This window comes from Chiloscyllium plagiosum, unplaced genomic scaffold (assembly GCF_037043375.1).
Source record: "Chiloscyllium plagiosum isolate Xiang-an unplaced genomic scaffold, Cpla_swu_hap1 HiC_scaffold_28, whole genome shotgun sequence".
Taxonomy (NCBI): Eukaryota; Metazoa; Chordata; class Chondrichthyes; order Orectolobiformes; family Hemiscylliidae; genus Chiloscyllium; species Chiloscyllium plagiosum.
The window spans coordinates 5,706,873-5,730,756 of NW_028270166.1; the positions used below are offsets into that span (position 1 = coordinate 5,706,873).

General features: G+C 46.1%; 2 protein-coding genes and 1 long non-coding RNA gene across 5 annotated transcripts in view; 1 reads left to right on the forward strand and 2 right to left on the reverse strand.

Annotated features, from left to right (window-relative positions):
- The window catches only part of cilp2 (cartilage intermediate layer protein 2), a 38,915-nt gene extending 37,871 nt beyond the window's left edge, over positions 1-1,044 (reverse strand). For all 3 annotated transcript variants that reach the window (XM_043721474.2, XM_043721473.2, XM_043721472.2), the window contains exon 1: positions 838-1,044. In XM_043721474.2, coding sequence (XP_043577409.2) covers positions 838-910 — 73 coding nt within the window. In that variant the 5' untranslated portion in view covers positions 911-1,044. The remainder of the gene's footprint in view (positions 1-837) is intronic.
- LOC148142488 (uncharacterized) overlaps positions 1-23,884 on the forward strand; it is a 61,835-nt gene that overhangs the window by 26,140 nt on the left and 11,811 nt on the right. Inside the window, exon 3 of the long non-coding RNA XR_015751797.1 lies at positions 10,162-10,363. This is a non-coding gene — a long non-coding RNA (uncharacterized LOC148142488). The remainder of the gene's footprint in view (positions 1-10,161; positions 10,364-23,884) is intronic.
- yjefn3 (YjeF N-terminal domain containing 3) overlaps positions 19,820-23,884 on the reverse strand; it is a 240,549-nt gene continuing 236,484 nt past the window's right edge. The window contains exon 6 of the mRNA XM_043721477.2: positions 19,820-22,949. Within this exon, the coding sequence (XP_043577412.1) occupies positions 22,750-22,949 (200 nt within the window). The 3' untranslated portion in view covers positions 19,820-22,749. The remainder of the gene's footprint in view (positions 22,950-23,884) is intronic.

The window sequence follows — 23,884 nt, forward strand, 5'->3', positions numbered from 1 at the left end:
AGAAGGTGCAGAGAGAGAGAGAGATCATTAACATTACCGTGGGCTGGTACAGTGGCTCAGTGATTAACACTGCTGCTTCACAGCATTGGGGACCTGGGTTCAATTCCAGCCTCAAACGACTGTGTGTATAAATGTTCTCCCACAGTCACAAAGATGTGCAGGTTAGGTGGATTAGCCATGGGAAATGCAGCGTGAGAGGGCTGGGATTTTGGGGGGGGGGGGGGGGGGGGTGCTCTTCAGAGGGTCTCCCACAACGTAGGGATTCTCCAGTTAAAGAGATCCATTCAAATCTCTGATAATACTGCCACAGGAACCCTACATCCCGGGTGTGTCATGTGCATGTTAACACTGGCTCGCTTCCATAGAAGCACCTTTCCCGAGAGCTTATTATTCACGCGCTCGTCCCAGGCGGCTATTTGACTTTGGAAGGCATCGCAGAGCAGTCAGATCCTGCCCTGAGCCGGACACATTTTCAGCAAAGACTCTCTCAGCCAGCCCGGGCTCCACGGGAAGGGAAGAAAGCTCGGTGTCTCCTGGATTGAGCTCTTCAGCATCCCGGTCCCAGTGAGCAGAGGAGCCGGGGAACAGAGCTCCCAGTGAACTGTGCAGCCCCCGGGGGAGGGCGGTTGGAGAGGAAGCGATTCCCATCAGGTCAAGGAGCCTGGGAAGGGAATCATTGATGAGCAATTAGCAATAAGACACCTTGAGCTGGAACCTTCCGGGCTGGCCTCAGATAAAAGTCGTTTTTACCCGAGGGATTCAGGATCCCCTTAAAGGGGATGAATGGATGAACGTTCAGGATTCTTAAATCACTTCAAACATTTAAAGTTTCCTTACCTTGAGCTGAAACAGATTGCTGGAAGACGAGGAGGGAAAGGAACAAGGGAACTTTTCCCAGCTGCATTCTCATCTCTCCCACTGACTCTTTATTGTAATGTTCTAGATTTTTGGGGGTCCCCCCCAAACTTTAAAACAAAACTTTGTAAAAGTATTGTTGCTGTCCGGCAGTCAGTAGATGTTGTGACTGGCCCAGGCCTGGGGATGTATGAGCTCTGACTGTCTGCTCTCTTTACTCAGCTCTGGCTTTATATTGCTCTCTCAGTTCGTGTGATTGGCCCAAGGTTTGGGTCCACATTCCCAGCTCTGAGAAGGCGGGGGTGGGAAGTGGAAATTAAAACCCAGCATCCACCACCAGCCCCCCACCCCTACCTCCCCCGCCCAAATGTTTTGAAGAAAAAACATAGACAGTGTTTTTCTTTGCCACCTGGCTGAAGTGAGCCAACTCTTTTAGTATAAACTCCAGGAGTTTGGCACAGTTTGGTTTTTTTTCTTGTTACAGTTGGCTGTGCCTCAGTGGTGCCCATTTGCATGAACTGTTGGGATGGAGTTGATTTATAATGGCCTGCATTTATGTGAGTGGAAAACAAGACTAAATTCCAAAGGGGTACTGGAGTGTCGGGTGAATTTCTGACCCCCACTTCTCCCTCAGACGATTGCTAGTGGATCCAGATGTCAAGCTGCTGTGACTATTGGCATGCTATTCAACTGTGAAGGTGTAAGCTTTGGCCCTAAGCTCGATGCTATTGTAGGTTCAAGCCCCACTGCAGGTACATACGGATGCTCCAGGGTCAGTGCTCAGGAGGAGCTACACTGTCAGAGCTGGGGTCTTGTCTTGAGGGTGAAGTATTAAACTGAGATGTACTGTGCTCTCTCAAGTAGACATGAAAGAACACACATTGCAGATGTGTAGAGGCATTCTAGTGCCCGGGGACTAATATTTATCCCTCAACCAATATCACTGAAAACAGCTGACCTGGTGATAAATCGCATTGCTGCTTATGGGATCTTGCTGTGCACAAGTTGGCTGCCACATTTCTTACCCAAAACAATGACTACACTTTGAAAAAATGCTTAATTGGCTGCACATCGCAAAAATGTTTGTGCCCCCCCCACCCCGTGTTCCTTTTTCACTTCACCTTTCACTTCATTTATCATTGTAATGTCAGTGAGCTTGTAATTGTGATGAGCTCACTGTAATCGCCTTGCTAACCTCCTGAAAACTGCACACGGGTTTATATAAATACAGGCATTTCTTTCATGACCAGGTTCTTCCAAAGACTGCTCAATTTGTTCGCCATGCCTTGTGATGTAAAGTTCCAAAAAAAAACCAAACCTCTATATTTACTTGAGAAGATTTCCATTTTTGAATGATTTTTGGGTTTAGAGTCCGTGGTTGTTCCCATGAAACAGGGAACTGTCAGAATGTGCCAATACTGGCCCACGAGCCTGTGGCCATCCCTCAAAGAACATCACCCCTTTCCGGCCCATCCTGACCTCACCAGTTCTCCGATGGGTCTGAGGGTTTGGCCATTTGGGCCTTGCCCAGGGGTGGAGAAGATTAGGTCTGAGATTTGGTTGGGGCCCTGGACTAGCTGTTCCATTCTCTCCAGAGCCCAGTGACTGGGGCCTCAGCTGGAAGCTCCAATCCAGCTGATTCTGATTGGTTGAGCTGTCATGAAGATCCTGTGTGTTTAGCTCTCAGGTAGGACTCTCCAGCAGTTTGAAGTTGCCTGGACCTCACTTAGCTGATTAAGTTCAACCTTTTCCCCTCCCCTCATTCAGCCAGATGGAACATCTATCCTTCCCATACATTGGGAAAATGGCATTGCAGCAGATGACCAAGAGGCTGGCATCCTGCCACCAAGTCTCCCTTTATTTACACGGGAAAGTCCTTGACACTGATCCAGCTCCCTCAGAGCCAGCTCTCAGAGTGAATCAAACCTCTGGCACTCCTGTTTATATATGTCAGCCAGGGCTCCCTGATTGAATCAGATTCACAGCCCCAATCAGGGAACTCAGATTCTATGAGCTCCACCGGGCTGACTTCATTACAATCACTACATTCCTCCTCCTCTGAGTCCCATTATTTTTCTTGTAGCTCCTCCTGGGGGTGTTTCAGCTCCTCTGACTCTGCCTTGGATACGGGTGGTGTGTAGCACATAGGAGATCACCTCTTGTGTCTCAGAAGAAATTCATTCTCCTCTTCAGGCAACCAAGGCATTGAGGCAGCGATATCCCTGTGTTCATCTCTGATTCCGAGTACCTTCAGTGCTTGATGGAGAGGGAGAGCCCACAGGTTCGGAGAACAGTTGGAAAGGCTGTCGAGGGGCCAGGCATGTTTTGTTCCCACACCGTCTGTGAGTTTGCAGCTTTCAAATGGTCCAGGTGCTTGGTCAGGACCATCTCACCGACTCGAACTTTATACATCACTGGACCTGGCCTCACATCGACCATGCTCCATACCCAAGCAGGGCCATTCCTGTGGTTCCTACACCAAACTTTGTGCCCTGAAGTAAACTGTTTCTCTCACTTAGCAGTGTCTTGTGTCTAGTATTGGTGCTTCTGATGCCATTTCACCCTCTGCCCAGGTCCGGGAAGATCAGATTTAACCTGGTGTGGAGTCTTCAACCCCTCAGAAACTCAGCTGGAGCTATCCTTGTGTTTGCCTGAGGGGTGGTCCTACAATCAAATAGAAACCGGGACAGTTTGATATCGAGTGGAGCTGTAGGCTGGTTCTTTAAGGCTGCCTACAAAGTTTAGACTGCTCTTCCTGCCAGACCATTGGGCAATGGATGGTATAGGGCTGTCCTTGTATGGCAAATATTATTTGACTTTAGGAAATACTCAAATTCCCACGATGTCCCATTATCTGTGACCAACACTTCCGGGAGTCTGTGTATTGCAAAAGGTGTGCTCAGTTTCCCTCCCGTTGTCCCTGTGTTTGGTGAATGAACTCTCTGCACATCCAGCCACTTTCAGTGGGCATGCACAGGGACTAAGAGTATTGAGCCCATGAAAGGACCTGTGCACCTGACATGGAACCGAGTCCAGGGTTTACCTGGCCATTCCTATGGATGTGGGGGAGCTGCTGGCAGTAATTATTGTCCTTGGCGGCACTCTGGGCACTGCCCCACCAATGCAGCTATGTCTGCATCCAATCCAGGCCACCAGACACAACATCTCACCAACATCTTTATTTTGGATGACCCTGGTGGCGTTCAGCCAGTATCTGGCAGCGACCTTTGCTCAGGATGACCACTGATGCTCCCCATAATAATGTGCCGTCCTCCACTGTGAGCTGGTCTCTCCAGGTCCAAAAGAGCCCTCGATTCTGGTTGTGACGGCCCTTTGGTTTCCTGTCATTCCCACCAGCTGTTTCCGTTTTGCCAGGACAGAATCGTTCTGCGACCAAAGTCTGATATTGTCAGCTGTGACTTGCTCAGAAAATGTAAAACTATTCCAGACTCTTCCAGTGGTAGTGGTATCCCCGGGATGTATCTGCCAGCGAGAGGGGGCTCAGTGCATCCGCATTTGCTACATGGCCTTTTGGACGGTGTTCCAAGCTGTAATTACACACACTCAGAGTTAGAGCCCACCACTGAATTCAGCCTGAAGCCATGAGTGGCACTGCCTTCTCATCTTCAAGTAGATCTAGCAGGGGTTTCTGGTCCATTATTATTACAAATCTATGTCCACAAAAGTAATAGTGGAACTTCCTGACTCCAAATATGACCACCAAAACTTCCTTCTGTATCTGGGCATATTTCTGCTCTGCATTAGCCAAAGTCTTGGACACACATGCTATTGGGTGTTCCTCTCCATTGGGCTAATCTGAGCTAATACCACCCCATGCTGTATGGAGAGGCATCACATGTCAATACCAGATCTCGCTTAGGATTATAGTTTGCCAACACCTTCGAGGATGATCGCTGTTTCTTCACTTCCCTGAAAGCTGCAGCTTGGATACACGACCATTTCCAAGGCTGACCCTTTTTTTCAGTGTTGATGCAAAGGTGCCAGGATGGAGTCAGGTTACGTGTGAACTTCCTGTAATAGGTCACCAGCTCAAGGAAAGCCCTCAGCTCCGGTACAGGCCTGGGATCACTTTCTCTTCCAATGGGTTTAACCTGGTCTTGTCAACTCTGTAGCCCATGTAGGTCATGTGGGGTGCCCAGAGAAAACATTTTCCCCTCTCAGGCGTACCCCTGTCTGGGAGAAATGTCTAAGGACATTGTCCAAGTTGTCTAAGTGTTCCTTATTGATCTTCCCTTTTATTAGCACATCATTCAGATTAATGGTGACCTACAGTAGATCTTGCAAAACGTTCTCCATCACCTGCTGAAGGATTACAGAGGCTGACGACAGCCCAAATGGCAGTCACATATATTGGGACAAACCCTTATGGATTTTAATTGTCACATACCTCAGGGAATCCTCCTCCAACTGCAAGTACATGTATGCATGGCTAATGTCCAGCTTCGTGAAGGACACCACCACCCAACCCCCCCTTACAACCCCCCCCAACACAACCACACCACCCTTCACCACCCCCTCCCCTCCCTGCCACCCTCCCCCAGCTGCCAGCTTTGTGTATGCAGTCTCTATGTGAGGGATTGGATATTTATCCAGTCGCGAATAGCAGTTTACCATTTGTTAAAAATCCCCACAAAGGCGAACTGACCCGTCAGGCTTCACAATCAGGGTAAAAGTTAGGACTGCAGATGCTGGAGATCAGAGATTAGAGTGGTGCTGGAAAAGCACAGCAGGTCAGGCAGCATCCGAGGAGCAGGAGAATCGACGTTTCAGGCAGGAGCCCTTCATCAGGAATTCAGGCCTACTGGGTCTCTTTTGCAGTCTCGAGTCTGCATACCGGCAGCAATTACAATGGCTCGCCAGCCTGGATCCTGAAGAGAATGTTAACCGTTTGGCCGAGGCTTGGCTTTGTGTTGGGGCTTTGCTGTGGGCTGACCTGGAGTCCCTCTGTCCAGGGTATGTCCTGAGTGAGGCCGTGCAATTGCCTTCACTCCAGTAGTGTTCCCCAGCCCAGTCAGACTGGTAAGGGTGTCCACTTCCATTGGAATACCCTGCAACTCATATGGTCCACTTTCTGCATTTTCCAATGATAAAGCCAGATGTAGTGCCTGTTTGAAATGCAGTTCAGCTTCAGCTAGTAGGCAGTTTTGTGTGGTTACATCATTAATCCTATATGCCAAATGGTCTCTTAGCATCTCATTGAGGGTTAAACCAAAATCGCATGCCTCTGCCATCATCTTAACCTTATCAAAAATCCCAATACCAGTCCTCAAATTGCTGAGTAAAACTGATAGCGTCTCAGAACTGGAGAAGGCTTGGGGTCATAATATTCTTTAACTAAATCCATCAATCCTTCAAAGGATTTGGTATCTGGTGCCTCAGGGAAATAACCAAAAAAATGGGAGTCCACAAGCTGTCAGGAGAATTGCTTGTTGCTTTTCCTCTGGCCCAATGTTGTTTGTTTCATACACTGGGCCCAGGCTTTGATGGCAGAATTGAACCAGTCAAGTTTCCTGAACACAGGCATGATGCCAGATATGTTTACCCCCAACTCAAAGGTAACTATTGAGATCAGATTTCTTCAGGACCGTACTTTTCTCTCATTGCCAGTGAAATAATTCCACAGAGGCCAGTATCCCGTCACCAAGTCCCCCTTTATTTACACGTGGAGAGTCCTTGACACTGATCCAACTCTGTCAGAGCCAGCTCTCAGTGTGAACAGAACCCCTGACCCTCTTCTTTATACCTATCAGCCAGGGCTCCCTGATTGGACCAGGCTAACAGCCAGGGCTCCCTGATTGGACCAGACTAACAGCCAGGACTCCCTGATTGGACCAGGCTGACAGCCAGGGCTCCCTGATTGGACCAGGCTGACAGCCAGGGCTCCCTGATTGGACCAGGCTGACAGCCAGGGCTCCCTGATCGAACCAGGCTAACAGCCAGGGATCCCTGTTTGGACCAGGCTGACAGCCAGGGCTCCCTGATTGGACCAGGCTGACAGCCAGGGCTCCCTGATTAGATTAGATTACAGTGTGGAAACAGGCCCTTCGGCCCAACAAGTCCACACCGACCCGCCGAAGCGCAACCCACCCATACCCATTCCCCTACATTTACCCCTGCACCTAACACTACGGGCAATTTAGCTTGGCCAATTCACCTGACCTGCACATTTTTGGACTGTGGGAGGAAACTGGAGCACCCGGAGGAAACCCGCGCAGACACGGGGAGAATGTGCAAACTCCAGACAGTCAGTCGCCTGAGGCGGGAATTGAACACGGGTCTCTGGCGCTGTGAGGCAGCAGTGCTAACCACTGTGCAACCGTGCCGCACCAGGCTGACAGCCAAGGCCCCCTGAATGGACCAGGCTAACAGCCAGTGCTCCCTGATTGGACCAGGCTGACAGCCAAGGCTCCCTGAATGGACCAGGCTAACAGCCAGTGCTCCCTGATTGGACCAGGCTGACAGCCATGGCTCCCTGATTGGACCAGGCTGACAGCCAGGGCTCCCTGAATGGACCAGGCTGACAGCCAGGAGTCCCTGATTGGACCAGGCTGACAGCCAGGAGTCCCTGATTGGACCACATTAGCAGCCCCAGTCAGGGAACTCAGATTCGTTGCAATCACTATGGAATGGTGGATTTGGCTCGAGGGGCTGAAAGACCTCTCCTGCTTCAATGTTCCTGGGTGGCAGCTGATAGCTGAGGGGAGTCATCAACATGATATACGGCAGGGGATAAAGGTCACTTATACATTTAGTGCCTCATAAAGTACAGGCACCATTGCAGGTAAGTGGCAGCCAATTTGCACATGAGAGCCCATAATGGGGAAAGTCTCCATGACCAGCTAAACCCATCCAATGACGTTGTTCGAGGGTTAACTGTTGGACTGAGACAGTGTGAACTCCCGTGCCCTTCCTTTCAATGTTCGCATTCAGCAACAGGATCAATCAGGCCTCCCTTTAACACCTCACCTGAAAGATGGCATCTCCGACAGTGCGTCAGACTGGAGTCATTTCATTCCTGTGCTCAACTCTTTGGAATGGAATTTGACAAGTGTTGGCCTCTTCAATTGTGTGGGGACACAAACATTCAGAGGCAATTGGGTGACAGCATGTCCTTTTATAAGATACAGCGCATGGCTGGTTGAACAAAAGCATTTTATGATACTGTGAATGTAAACGTTATGGACTGCATGCAACAGAAAGGAGCTGGAGTGACGATCAGATTTGACTGTAAAACCATCAATAGCACTGAGCCATGGCTGAAAGTTACTGATGGCCCTCACTGGGGGCAAGAGCAGAGGAACTCACCCCATCACTTTCAGATTTACTTGTGCAAAAGCAAACCTGCAAAGGTTGGAATTTGACTCTTACAGCAAGAAAGGTAAACATTTTGTATCCTTCAACAAAAATATAGGTGTTGTTTCTGAAAGGTGCGGATGATGGCTTACACAGCTGGTGCATGAATGGGAAAAGAGAAGTATTTTATTAAGAATGGCCTTTAGGTTAAAAGAGTTAAGGATGATTACAAGTGCAGACAGACTCCAGTAACCTCTTTCCCAATGCACCGAGAGACTTATTTCTTGGACACAAGCATTCAGTTTACATGTTCTGTCTGGTTTAGAACTTCTGTGTAATGGGAAGTGATTTGGGAGTTTGGAATTTTAATGCTCAATTCATGAGGATTGCAATATAATGTGAAAGAATGGGAAGTGATTTGGGAGTTTGGAATTTTGTCGTGTGTGTTGGGCTGGAAGGCTTCCATTGTCTGATTCGTAAGGTTTTAGCGGATATTGTCCTGTTCAAAGTAAAGTCATCAAATCATTTCGGACAGACCATTCATCCTATTGTACTAATGCCAGCTCCTTGAAAGAGCTATCCAGTTTGTCCCATTTCTCTGCAGTTTGCCCATAGCCTTGCAATGTTTTCCTGTACCAGCATGATGTTAGCTGTGATGTACTGAACAGCAGTCTAGCATCTCAATCAGCCACTTGTGAGCTCAAATCCTACTTCAGCGACTTGAGAATCTATCTTCATTCAGTTCAGTGAATTTGAAGCGTTTCATGTTGAAAACCAATGGCAGAAAACAACAAAAATTTCTTAAGATCTAGGTCACATGTTATGAAATTAATTCATGAGAACCCTGGTGCAAGATCCTCTAACGAGTGAACTATTAAATCTCAAAAAGAACGAGTTATGTTCATTTCAATGGAATGCCATTCTTCCTGGGATTGTTTAATACATCAATTACTTGCGTGAAGATGAAACTGAGATTTTAAACCTATACACAATTTAAAAATGTGTGGGAATTTCATCTTTAAAGCATTCTGTGTTTTTGCCAGTTTAAATGCCACCAAAATCTGATAATTTGTGTAAAAGAGCTTTGAGATGCAGATAGTCACAGTGTGGATGAGATGCATTCAGAAGGTTTCCTTTGAAGATGGGCCAAGATTGATTAGAATATTTAAAAGAGTACGTTAAAAGTATCGGAAGTGGTTCAGATTTACAGATAAATAAACTCTAGGTTTGCTTTTAGGAAGAAGAGATAAAGGAGAATGCAGAGGGGTGGGGTTGGTGTTGTTAGAGAGGCATAAACAAAGGCTCTTTGTGGTGTGCACCCCATTTCTTTCCTCGGGACTTTGACACCTTGTCTCAGTTACAACCTCCCAATCATTATTTATCGATAAAACAGCAGTCCATTCACCTCTGAGCCTTGCGCTGTTTCCCCTCCTGGACAACAAGTACCCTAGGCCTCACACTCCACCTCTGCCCTCTGATGAAATTTTGGCATCATCTCCAATTTTAAGTATTTCTTTCCTGTGACCTAAAAATAAAGAAATAAAAAATTCAGAGTAACCAAGCTTCCATGATATTATAATGATGGGTAGCATGGTGGCTCAGTGGTTAGCACTGTTGCCTCACAGCACCAGGGTCCCAGGTTCAATTCCTGCCTCGGGCGACTGACTGTGTGGAGTTTGCACATCCTCCCTGTGTCTGCGTGGGTTTCCTCCGGGTGCTCCAGTTTCTTCCCACAGTCAAAAGATGTGCAGGTCAGGTGAATCGGCCATGCTAAATTGCCCGTAGTGTTAGGTGCATTAGTCAGGGGTAAATGTAGGGGAATGTGTCTGCGTGGGTTGCTCTTTGGAGGGTCAGTGTGGGCTTGTTGGGCCGAAGGGCCTGTTTCCACACTGTAGGGAATCTAATCTAAAGAGAGAATTTAAGACAAAAGTCCACTTAGTCCATTCACGGCTCTGGGCTTGAGGACCTGACCACTCTCTCCTTCCCCTGCAGAATCCTACAATGTTGAAGAAAGCGCCATGTTCAGTGACAGACTGACTGAAGCCACTACAGGGACACCCAGACCGATGCTGATAAAAACAGCAACTGGGGAACAGGAGGAGCTGAATGACATTCAAGTGGATGCTGCAGCACACAGGGATCTGGGAGTCATCATGCATAAATCACCAAAAAAGCTAACATCCAAATTCAGTAGGTAATACGGACGGCAAATAGAGTGTTGGCCTTTAGTTCAAAGGGAATGGAGGATACAAACAGGGAAGACTTGTTAAAAGTATACAATCCACTAGTTAAACCAAACCTAGAATATTGTGAACACTTTTGGTTCCCTTACCTAAGGAAAGATATACAGAGGGACCTTGATTATCCGGCATCTGATTAACTGAATTTCGGATTATCTGAACAAGATCGCATAGTCCCGATGCTTGGCCAACTCTATTATCTGGCATTGATTATCTGGCATTTGATTAACTGAACAAAATATTCCCTGATCGTGTCCTTCAGATAATTGAAGTTCCTCTGAGTTGGCCTTGGCAGTGCAGAGGAAGCTCATTAGGTTGAGTCCAATTATGGAGAGTCTGACTTATAGAGTCATAGAGATGTAAAGCATGGAAACAGACCCTTCGGTCCAACCTGTCCTTATGAGGGGAGGTTGTATAAATTGGGCCTGTACACATTGGAGTACAGAAGACTGAGAGGCGACCTTAGGGAGCTTGACAGGGGAGATGAGAAAAGGTTGTTTCCTCTTGTGGAATAGTCCAGGACCAGACAACATAATCTCAGAATTAGAGGTCGCCTATTTAAGACAGAAATGAGGAGGAATAGCTGGAATGTTGTGAGCAGTTTTGGGCCCCGTATCTAAGGAAGGGTGTGCTGGCCTTGGATGAGGTTTACAAGAATGATCCCGGAGATGAAGGGCTTGTCACGTGATGGCTGGTTGGGAACACTGGGTCTGTGCTCGATGGAGTTTCAGGAGATCTGATTGAAATTTACAGAATACTGAGGCTTGAATAGAGTGGGAGAAAGTGAGGACTGCAGATGCTGGAGATCAGAGCTGAAAAATGTGTTGCTGGAAAAGCACAGCAGGTCAGGCAGCATCCAAGGAGCAGGAGAATCGGCGTTTCGGGCATAAGCCCTTCTTCAGGATTCCTGAAGAAGGGCTTATGCCAGAAGCGTCGATTTTCCTGCTCCTTGGATGCTGCCTGACCTGCTGTGCTTTTCCAGCAACACATTTTTCAGCTTGAATAGAGTGGACATTCAGAAAATGTTTCCATTAGTAAGAGAGAATAAGACCCAAGAGCACTGACTCAGAGTGAAGGGACGACCCTTTAGAACTGAGATAAGGGTGAATTTCTTCAGCCTGAGGGTGGTCAATCTGTGGAACTCATTGCCACCAAAGGCTGTAGAGGCCAAATCATTAAGTGTCCTTCAGACGGATAGGTTCTTGATTAGTAAGGGGATCAAAGACTACAGGGAGAAGGCTGGAGAATGGGGTTGAGAAACATATCAGCCATGATCGAATGACAGGGCAGATTTGATGGACTGAATGGCCTAATTCATGGCTCCTATGTCTTATGATCCTGTGGTTTGTAAGAGGGTAGTGATTCTGTGAAAATTCCTTACCACAGAGAACCGTTGAAGCTGGGTCATTAAGAATATTCAAGCCTAAGAGAGATTTCTAATCAGTAAGGGGAATAAGAGTTACAGAGAAAGGCAGGAAAGTGGTAGCTAGTTACGGAGTTTATTTTCCCATCAGAATCTGATTGTGACCTTGTGTCAGGCAGAATGAAAAATGTATTTTTGCAGAGCTACAGTCATGGGATGAAAATGATCTTGACAGGTCTTTGTCACATAGAGAGCAAGTGGTTGCATTTCCCTGTGTTTCTGCACATCTTCCCATCTCCAAGCTATGGAAGGTGTTCAGGAGAATCCGAGAATCCCTACAATGTGTAAGCAGGCCATTTGGCCCATTGAGCCAGCACTGACCCTCCAAAAAGCATCCCACCCTAACTGTATCTCATAACTTCATGTTTCCCACAGCCAATCCACCAAACCTGCCCATCTTTGGACTGGGAGGAAACCCACACAGACACAGGGAGAACATGCAACTTCCACACAGGCAGTCACCCAAGGCTGGGATCGAACCCAGGTCCCCGGTGCTCTGAGGCAGCAGTGTTAGCCATTGAGCCACCAACTTCCTTTTTCAGCAAGAGCTTAAGACCTGTGATCAGTGTGAGGTGACGGGAGATTCAATCAAAGTTTTCAAAAGGGAATTGGATAATAGTTTGAAGAGAAAGAGTTTGTAGGGTTAGAAGGAAAACGCAGGGAAAGTGACTTTATAAATTGGTTTGGAGAAAATGTGTCAAATGGTGGTCTGTGTCTGTGCAATGGAGCCCAGTGAAGTGAGCTAGAGGCATGAGACATCCCTGAGCCAGAAAGCGGCTCTCTGTGTGAACGCTCAGTGACGCCATATTCTGTGTGAAATGGTGTAATTGTCTGAGCGTGTGCAGGTGGATACACTGAGGTCGAATTTCCTCAGTGGACCCTGGTATGGAAGATCCATGAGTGGGGGTAAATACTGGGAGTTGGGGGAGAAGGTTAGGAGCAGAGGGAAAGACAAGAAACATGGGGTAAATGCCAAGAGTTGGGGGCAAAGGTCAGGAGTGGTGATAAAAGCCAGAAGCAGGGCAAATGTCAAAAGCAGGGATAAGTTCTTGGAGCAGAGACAAAAGTCAACTTACTCCATTACAGACTCTCTCCCTCTATATTACATAAAATGTACGTGTGTATGCAAGTTGTTTATTGATGTAAATTTCATGTCAGTAAAGGTGTTACAGAGCAAAGGATGGAAACTGGGGTTTGACGTAAAGGTCAAACATCACTAGATTGAATGGTGGAACAGGCTTGAGGGGCTGAATGGCCTCCAACATGGGCCTGAGCTGAGGATTATTCAAATGGAACTACAGCGACACGGCTCCTTCTGAAGCCGATGAAATGTGGAAACATCAAAGCTTCTGAAAGTTTTCCTTTGGCTCTCTGATAAATTCCCCAAGGCATTTCTGACAGTCCCAGGAGATCCAAGAAATACAACCAAATGGCAAAGCGTTGGAATGTCAGGCAGCCTCTCCGTCACTCCCTCCCGTTAATCTTTATTTGAAATGAAAGTGTTTATACATTTTCAAACAGGCCGCTTGTGTCGTGTGCAGCACATTCACTGCAGGAGTTTCAAAGTGCAGGAAGCTACTGTCCCAGGGAATCACAAAATACACCTTCATCCTCATGGACAACAGCTCAGACATAGGACTCAGCTCTGCACAGTACGACAGAATAGGATTGCAGACCAAGATTTGAATGGGTTATTTAAAGAAAGGAAAAACAGGTGTTTTGAAGTGCATGTTGCGTTACTGAGAGATGCCTCTTTGTGTGTCTGGGTTTTTGTGCTGAAGTTTTGAACTGGCTGCTGATTACCGTAAGTTGAACTTGCCTGAAGCTGTTACCTCAGACAGCTGTAGGTTTACTGTTGAATGGCTGTATAAATGCTGTTCCAGTGCATCAGGGGAGCAGGTTTAGGGCTGAGTTGAGGAGGAACTTCTTCACCCAGAGGGTTGTGAATCTGTGGAATTCCCCGCCCAGTGAAGCAGTTGAGGCTACACTGTTTAATATTTTTAAGGCAAAAATAGGTAAATTTTTGAACAGTAAAGGAATTAAGGGTTATGGTGAGAGGGCGGGTAAGTGGACCTGAGTCCATGAAAAGATCAATCTTATTGTATGGCAGAGGAGGCTCAAGGGGCCAGACGGCCTACTCCTGCTCCTAGTTCCTATGTTCCTACGAATCAATTGATGTGGGCCCCACGTGCTCCCTTCTGCTGAAGGTGTATTGTACCCTGGCTGATGTACTGTGGCAGGTTTCAGAATGGATCAGGGGCTGAGGGAGAGTGGGTGTAGGTTCTCATACCCAGCACTTAAGGAGTAGTAATGGATCAAAATCTTACTGGACCATCGGGGTGCTCTCTCATTAGAGAGAGAGAGAGAAAGAGACGTGACTGGTGATGCTTTAACCTGAGGGTGACCACACCTCAGGCAAGGGGAAAGGTTGAGAAGGAGAGTCCTTCATGACAACTGAGAAAAGGCAGATGGAGTTTAATTTAGATAAATGCAAGGTGTTCATGTGGGGAAGACAAACCAGGGCAGGACTTAGGAGGAGTATGTTGCTGAACAAAGAGACCTAAGGGAGCAGTTATCTAGTTCCTTGGAAGTTGCATCACAGGTAAGTAGGGTGGTGAAGAAGGCATTTGGTATACTTGACTCCCATCAGTTAATTCCCAATAATGTCCTTCACAAATGTCATAGAGTCATGCAACATGGAAACAGACACCGTTCATATCTCCTTGAAAGTAGAGTCACAGGTAGATAGGATAGTGAAGAAGGCATTTGGGATGCTTTCCTTTATTGGTCAGAGTATTGAGTATAGGATTCTGGATCAGTGGTGCTGGAAGAGCACAGCAGTTCAGGCAGCATCCAACGAGCAGAGATGAAGGGCTTTTGCCCGTAACGTCGATTTCGCTGCTCGTTGGATGCTGCCTGAATTGCTGTGCTCTTCCAGCACCACTGATCCAGAATCTGGTTTCCAGCATCTGCAGTTAATTTTTTTACCTTATTGAGTATAGGAGTTGAGAGGTCATGTTGCGGCTGTACAGGACATTGGTTAGGCCACTTTCAGAATATTGTGTGCAATTCTGGTCACCTTCCTATCAGAAGGATGTTGTGAAACTTGAAAGGGTTCAGAAAAGATCTACAAGGATGTTGCCAGGGTCAGAGGATTTGAGTTATAGGGAGAGGCTGAACAGGCTGGGGCTATTTTCCCTGAAGCTTCGGAGGCTGAGGGGTGACCTTATAGAGGTTTACAAAATTATGAGGGACATGGATAGGATAAAAGGACAAAGTCTTTTCCCTGGGCTGGGGGAGTCCAGAACTAGAGGGCATGGATTTAGGGTGAGAGGGGAAAGATATAAAAGAGACCAAAGGGGCAAACTTTTTCACACAGTAGGTGGTACGTGTATGGAATGAGCTGCCAGAGGAAGTAGTGGAGGCTGTTACAATTGCAACATTCAAGAGGCATCTGGATGGGTATATGAATAGGAAGGGTTTGGAGGGATATGGGCCTGGTACTAGGACTAGATGAGGTTAGGATATCTGGTCAGCATGGACGGGTTGGACTGAAGGGTCTGTTTCTGTGCTGTACATCTTTATGACTCTAGTCATCATGGAATCCCTGCAGTGTGGAAATGGCCAATTGGTCCATTGAGTCCACACTGACTCTCCAAAGAGCATCCCACCGAGAGGCACTGTCCTAACCTATCCCTCTAATCCTGCATTTTCCATGGCTAATCCACCTAGCCTGGACATCCCTGGACACTACGGACAATTTAGCATGGCCAATCCACCTAACCTGCATAACCTTGGACTGTGGGAGGAAACCCACATAGACACATGGAGAATGTGTAAACTCCATAAGACCATAAGACCATAAGACATAGGAGTGGAAGTAAGGCCATTCGGCCCATCGAGTCCACTCCGCCATTCAATCATGGCTGATGGGCATTTCAACTCCACTTACCCGCATTCTCCCCGTAGCCCTTAATTCCTTGTGACATCAAGAATTTATCAATTTATGCCTTGAAGACATTTAGCGTCCCAGCCTCCACTGCACTCTGCGGCAATGAATTCCACAGGCCCACCACTCTCTGGCTGAAGAAATGTCTCCGCATTTCTGTTCTGAATTTACCCCCTCTAATTCTAAGGCTGTGTCCACGGGTCCTAGTCTCCTCGCCTAACGGAAACAATTTCCTGGCATCCACCCTTTCCAAGCCATGTATTATCTTGTAAGTTTCTATTAGATCTCCCCTTAATCTTCTAAACTCCAATGAATACAATCCCAGGATCCTCAGCCGTTCCTCGTATGTTAGACCTACCATTCCAGGGATCATCCGTGTGAATCTCCGCTGGACACGCTCCAGTGCCAGTATGTCCCTCCTGAGGTGTGGGGACCAAAACTGGACACAGTACTCCAAATGGGGCCTAACCAGGGCTTTATAAAGTCTCAGTAGCACAACAGTGCTTTTATATTCCAACCCTCTTGAGATAGTTGACAACATTGCATTCGCTTTCTTAATCACTGACTCAACCTGCATGTTTACCTTTAGAGAATCCTCAACTAGCACTCCCAGATCCCTCTGTACTTTGGCTTTACGAATTTTCTCACCGTTTAGAAAGTAATCCATGCTTCTATTCTTTTCCCCAAAGTGCAAGACCTCGCATTTGCTCACATTGAATTCCATCAACCATTTCCTGGACCATTCCTCCAAACTGTCTAGATCCTTCTGCAGCCTCCCCACTTCCTCAGTACTACCCTGCCTGTCCACCTAACTTTGTATTGTCGGCAAACTTCGCTAGAATTCCCCCAGTCCCTTCATCCAGATCATTAGTATATAATGTGAACAGCTGCGGCCCCAACACTGAACCCTGCGGGACACCGCTTGTCACCGGCTGCCATTCCGAAAAAGAACCTTTTATCCCAACTCTCTGCCTCCTGTCAGACAGCCAATCCTCAATCCATACCAGTAGCTCACCTCGAACACCATGGGCCCTCACCTTGCTCAGCAGCCTCCCGTGTGGCACCTTATCAAAGGCCTTTTGGAAGTCTAAGTAGACCACATCCACTGGGTTTCCGCGGTCTAACCTACTTGTCACCTCTTCAAAGAACTCCAACAGGTTTGTCAGGCACGACCTCCCCTTACTAAATCCATGTTGACTTGTTCTAATCCGACCCTGCTCTTCCAAGAATTTAGAAACCTCATCCTTAATGATGGATTATAGAATTTTACCAACAACCGAGGTTAGGCTAATTGGCCTATAATTTTCTATCTTTTGTCTTGATCCTTTCTTGAACAAGGGGGTTACAACAGCGATCTTCCAATCATCCGGGACTTTCCCCAACTCCAGTGACTTTTGAAAGATCTCAACCAACGCCTCCGCTATTTCCTCAGCCACCACCCTCAGAACTCTAGGATGTAACCCATCAGGGCCAGGAGATTTATCAATTTTAAGACCTTTTAGCTTTTCTAGTACTTTCTCTTTTGTAATGGCAACCATACTCAACTCAGCCCCCTGACTCCCTTTAATTGTTGGGATATTACTCATGTCTTCCACTGTGAAGACTGATGCAAAGTATTTATTAAGTTCTCCTGCTATTTCCTTATCTCCCATCCCTAGGCTTCCAGCATCAGTTTGAAGTGGCCCAATGTCTACTCTTGCCTGTCGTTTGTTTCTTATGTACACAGAGAGTTGCCCGGGGCTGGAATTGAACCCAGGTCCCTAGTGCTGTGAGGCAGCAGTGCTGCCCACACTGACCATGTTCCCAAGCTAAACTCGTCCATCTGCCTGTATTTTGTCCCATATCCTTCTAATCCTTTCCTCTTCATGAACTTATCCAAATGTCTTTGAAACATTGTGACTGTACCTGCAACCTTCACTTCCTGATTTGATGGAATTCCAGAATAGACTGGAGGGGCTGAATGATCTCTTCTTGTTCCTATATTCCTGCATGCTCTTGGCCAGCACTGCAGGGCGAGAGGGTGAGTTGGCGACCACTTTCTATAGCGACTGATGATGCAAACTGTGGCCCCCTGGCATTCACCAACACCTCACATTGAAAGAAAGCAAGGCAGGGCCCTGAATTTGCCTGAGAGGTCCCACATTCTCAATCATTCAGACCCTCCAACACCCACACCTGGTAGCAGCAGTGTGTTCCTTCTGCAATAAGACCATAAGACACAGGAACAGAATGAGGCCACTCAGCCCAGTGAGCCTGCTCTGCTGTTCAATGAGATCATGGCTGATCTGAGAATCCTCAATTCCTGCCTTTTCCCCATAAACCCTCAATTCCCCCCTTACTGATTAAAAATCTGTCTATCTCAGCATTGAGTATATTTAACCACCCAGCCTCGACAGCCCCCTGTGGTAAAGAACTCCCCAGATTCACTCCCCTCCAAGATAAATAAAATCCTCCTAAACTCTGTGTTAAATGTGTAAACCCTTTTTCTGAGTTTATACCCTCTGGTCCAACCTTTCTGCATCTACTGTGCCAAGTTCCCTTAGAATCATGTGTGTTTTGATAAGGTCACACTGACAGAAGACACAGTGCCCTTCAAACCCACAACCTGTTCATTTAGAAGGACAAGGGCAGCAGATACATGGGAACACCATCATCTGCAAGTTCCCCTCCAAGCCTCTCACCAACCTGACTTGGAAATATATTGCCGTTCCTTCACTGTTACTGGGTCAGAATCCTGGAACTCCCTCCCTAAGGGCATTGTGGGTCAACCCACAGCAGATGGACTGCAGTGGTTAGAGCTCACCCCCACCTTCTCAACGGGTCAAGTAGGGATGGGTAATAAATGCTGAGCCAGCCAGCAAAGCTTTCATCCCATGAGAGAATATATTTAAAAAGCACTAGTCTGTATCATCCACCATGTTCTTTTAACATCAATGAGATACTTGTCAAGGGTGGGCATTGAAGGAAATGATCCAAAAACTTGCCTCCTGAACCGATTAACTTTCACTCATAACCAGACATCACCAGGTACACACTCAAGGTGATTGGCAGAAGAACCAGAGAAAACATGAGGAAACATTTTTGAAGTAGGGAGGGTTTAGGATTTGAAATAGTCTGATGAAGGTGGAGTTTTATCTGTGTGCGTGAGATGTGAACATCATTGGTAAGTACCAGTGTTTGTTCTCCATCCTTAATTAGCTTTGAGATCCAGCAATAGTCTCTGGGAGGGAGTTGGATCAATAATGGAAGGAAAGATTTTCAGGGATGTGGAGAAGAGTTTGGAGGGGACTCTCCATGGATTGCGTTTTAGAGAATAGGCTGGAAGTTTGATCTGTCTTGAATCTGTGACAAAGGTCTTCTTTCTCAGATCTTTCTTCTGTTGCTTAGAAGTTGATTCTACCTTTTGGACACTGGGTGAATGGGACTTAGTACAAGTTAGGATGTAAGGCCACAGAGTTTGGGATGAGCTGAAGTTTACAGAGATTAGAAGTTGGAAGCAGGCAAAGTCTTTTCCCTGGGGTTGGGGAGTCCAGAACGAGAGGGCATAGGTTTAGGGTGAGAGGGGAAAGATATAAAAGAGACCTAAGGGGCAACCTTTTCACGCAGAGGGTGGTACGTGTAAGGAATGAGCTGCCAGAGGCAGTGGTGGAGGCTGGTATAGTTGCAACATTTAAGAGGCATTTGGATGGGTATATGAATAGGAAGGGTTTGGAGGGATATGGGCCGAGTGCTGGCACGTGGGACTAGATTGGGTTGGGATATCTGGTTGGCATGGATAGGCTGGACCGAAGGGTCTGTTTCCATGCTGTACATCTCTATGACTCTATGACTCTATAACTTGAGCCTAGAGGTAACAAAAATGAGACACAGTCTATGACAACAAAAGTGCTGAGCATAGCTTATATTTATTATAGGTATCAAATTGATTCAGCAACACTTCAAGACCTGGTAGAAGAAACAACATTAAAATTAATCTGACTTTTGCTTCAGTAGTGTGCTTGCCTCAGAGCTGGGTAGAGTTCACAGCAAATAACTAATGTCTGAAAGTAATAGACTATCACAATATATCATGATCCCCAGAGCACAGCAGAAAAATGAAACAAGCATGGGTTTAATGTTAGATTAGTGGGTCTATCAGCTTTGTCTCAATGTTTGGCGCAAGATGGAATGGTGGGTCATGAGTAGTACACATTAAGAGGTGTAAATATTGATGACACACTGAGTAATATCATTGATAGCTGTGGAGTTTGGAACTTAGCTGGAAAAAACATTTCTTACAACCCATAGTTCGAGCTGGAAAACACATTCTACCCAGCGCTTAAGAATGCAGCATAAATAGTGTAACAAACAATACAAATACCCATTTATATGAATCTATCTGCCTATATATATATTATATATATATCTGTAATTATATTAAATCTTATATTAGCATACTGTTGACATTTTTCTCAAAGTCTTATGCCCACATTTACAATGAGGAATTTGTATGTAAACTTGTCACGCAAAATCACATTGTCACCCTGAGTGGAGGCACTGCAGCGCCACCACTGACCCAAAGCTATAATTACAGCACGACATGTTTATATAGACATTTTCCACTATCATTGTGAAGAGTATGACGCTACAATGAAAAATCTAAAATTAATGTTTTAACCTGTGACTTTAAATCGAGGGGTAATACAAACACCTGCATATATCTGGTCTAACTAGCCCCCCCGCTCTCTATGTCCATTTCACCCAAAGCAACACTAAGTTATGAGCAGCTCCATAGGACATCGATCAGTGACCTATTTTAACCCGTACAACAAACATGCCCCTAATCAAAATGCAACAAACTCACAAAATAAAATGGTGATCTGAAACAGGAACAGAAAATGCTGGAATATGGGCAGGTCAAACTGTCTCAGGGAGAAATGAGAAGCTAACATTTCTGAATCCTGGCCTCCTCAGAATTAATGTCCTTAATGTTTTTATTTTTTAGGGTTGGCAATCCCTCTCACACAGAAGCTTGAAATAAATGAAGGTCATTCAGCCCATCCAGTACACTCTCCTGCATGCTACCTTGATCATGGATATCCCTCCCTCCCTCCCCACAGCCTCCGCCACCCCAGCAGCTCACCATTGCCTCTCCCTCCTCACTATCTGAATCAAACAATGCATTAAATAAGTGTCCCAGGGGTCAGTATGGCAGCTCATTCTGTGCTGCTTGGTAAGAGGAAGATTATTTTAATCCCCAAGCTTGCTCAACATGTATATGTTTATAACCTTTACCTTCTGAGTTCACTCTGTAAACTAACGACTTTCCACTTCAGTGGTATCTTTCCCTATGCTCTCTAATTATGAAAAACACCCTGATCTTTTCTCCACACCCAGAAAGCATGAAGTCATCCAGATATCTCTTCCTTGAGCCATCTACACCTTTTCTTGTGAAGTAGGATGGCCTGAAAAACACATCATACTCCAAAAATTAATTACATTTCATAATCTTGTCCATGATGTGGACAATTTTAAACTGCATCTCAAGCTCAATGTACAATGTGCATGGTTGCATCTTTTTATTTGGGCGTTTCTTATTTTTGCACCATGCACAGATTACCTGTAGCAGAATTAATGCAGGAATCATCATTGCTAACCCCAATATGACCTCTCTCCATTTCTCTTCCCCACCAGATAGGATGGTGGGCAGTAACTTAACCATTTCATGTCCCATAACAGTCAGAAAGACCAGCCATTCACCATGGATGATGCACAACACAAACACAACTATTGTAGCACTGAGAATTGGGGTGGGGGGGGGGGGGGGGGGGGAAATCGAAGGGAAGGTCCATTATGTGGGAGACAGTGAGCACTCTGAGCTAAAAGTTGTGTTCCTTGTCTCCATGTTTCCTTCTTTTTCCCAATCCTGCTTCAATAGAAGCTAGTGCCTTGCTCAAATGTGCTGTTGTCTGTGACCAAGCAGAAGCAAGGAGGGTTGACATGTTTATTGACTGTGAATGTATCATATTTAAGGCTAATCATGTCCTGACTTAACTTCCTTACACCCATATGCTTTCCAGCAAAAACTAGAAAGGGTGGATGATTGGATCACGAGCTAACTTTCAGCAATGGGGACCAATTTCCAACTGTACGCCCCTTGTCACTTGGTATATCAATGGAAACCAATTGTGATGCTGCCGGGTTTTACCCTGACTGGGATCTAGTATCCCAGCAGATGCTCAGGTCAAAGTGGGATGCCTTGCAATCAGCTGAGTGTCTCTCCTGCCTCCATCTCCAAAACTGAACACACCCACACACACACCCTCACACACCCCCCCACACACCCACACCCATACACCCACACATCTACAGGTACACCCAAGCACACATGCATACACATTCGTGCATACACACACATGCCCATGCACACATATGTGCACACACATACGCATGCACGCGCACACAAATGCATGCACATATACACATGCATACACACACACACACACACCCCAACTTCTCCAGGGTAACTCAACCCAGCACTGGCCAGGATTATTCGCAGATGCAGGTATTCATCAATGAAATATCCTGGTCCCTATCTGATAATATGGGGAACAGGAATTTTTAAAAATCACGACAAGTACATCTAACCTGGGCTTGGCCATCATGCTACATAAAAAACATTTTCGACAACAAACTCACATTTATGGAATTTAAAAGAAAGTTTAGAATTCTGAACAAAAAAAAGCCTGCACACAATCTTGATGAGATAAACAAAACTGATTGGTGCTGATGCAGAACTTGGTTCAATTCTGTTTCTGAGGAGATGCATTTTCCAGGACTTTTCACAAGGAACCTATTATGTTGGTTCCGTGATTTCTGGAGAATGCAGCTCCTGTCACAGGAGTCGATGCTGTGTTTTATTCACTTTCAGTTTTAATTCGGTCAATTTTCATCTCGTTTGAATCCATTGTCTCAAAACCAATCTCTTCTTAAAGTTGCACAATGCAGTCGGTTCCTGGGTAGTCCGGGGGATTCAGCTCGTATTTCTTCTGTAGGTCATCAGGAAGGTAACGACCAGCAAGAAAATGGAACTTTCCGGAAAATTGTGTGGCGCATTTCTTCGGTGCTGCCAAGGAAACAAGGACTTCTGGATTGATGCCCTCAGTGTTGCCCTTTTCGACATCCCAGCCTGTTTGAAAAATAATTTGTCGTTAAAGACAGGCCTGATGTGGACTTTTTAAAAAACTGTGTCATCATTTAATGCTAATCCCTATTTAGGTCCTTAATCTGACTGGCTTGCTAGGACCATTTCAGAGGGCAGTTAAGAAACAACCACATTGCTGTGAGTCACATGTAGGCCAGACCCGGTAAAGATAGCCGATTTCATTCCCTAAAGGACATTTGTGAACCTGGTGACAATGGTCACCTTTAGGCTAGCTTTTAATTCTTTTTATCAATTGAATTTTAAATTCATCATCTACCATGGTGGGATTCGAGACGTGTCTGGGAGCACACTTAGCCACCACCTCGCCAGTCACATTCAGACATACAGAGTTAGAAAGCTTCTCTTTGTCCGAATTTCAGAGTTGCTGGATCAAGATCCTTGAAACTGGGGGAGCATCTTCTCCATTCAACCTACGGTTTCCAAAAGCTGACTCGTTACTAACTTCTCAGACTATGTTTGAATAACGAAGCCACATCCAGAATACAGATTAAAGACAAAGTCAGTATTGACATTTTACATGGTGTTGGTGAGGCTGCACCTGCTATGTACAGCTTTGGTCTCCTTAGTTAAGGAACAGCATACAGGAAGCAGTTTGGAGAAAACCCATTACACTGCTTTCTGAGATAAAGGGACGTCTCAGGAAGTTGAGAAGATTAGACCTGTATTGCAGGAGTTTTGAAGATTGAGAGATATATTTTTGAAACTTGTGGATTCTGAGGGGACTTGCGAGGGTACATTCTGAGAGGTGCCTACCTTCATGGAGAAATCTAGAGCTGGGGTAATTTTTCAATCAAGCTGCAAATGAGGAGGACTTTAGAACCCTCCTTGGACATCTCAAAGAGCAGTGGAAGGTGAGTTATTGAATGTATTTTTGGTGAATCTTAAGTCAGGTGTCCTGG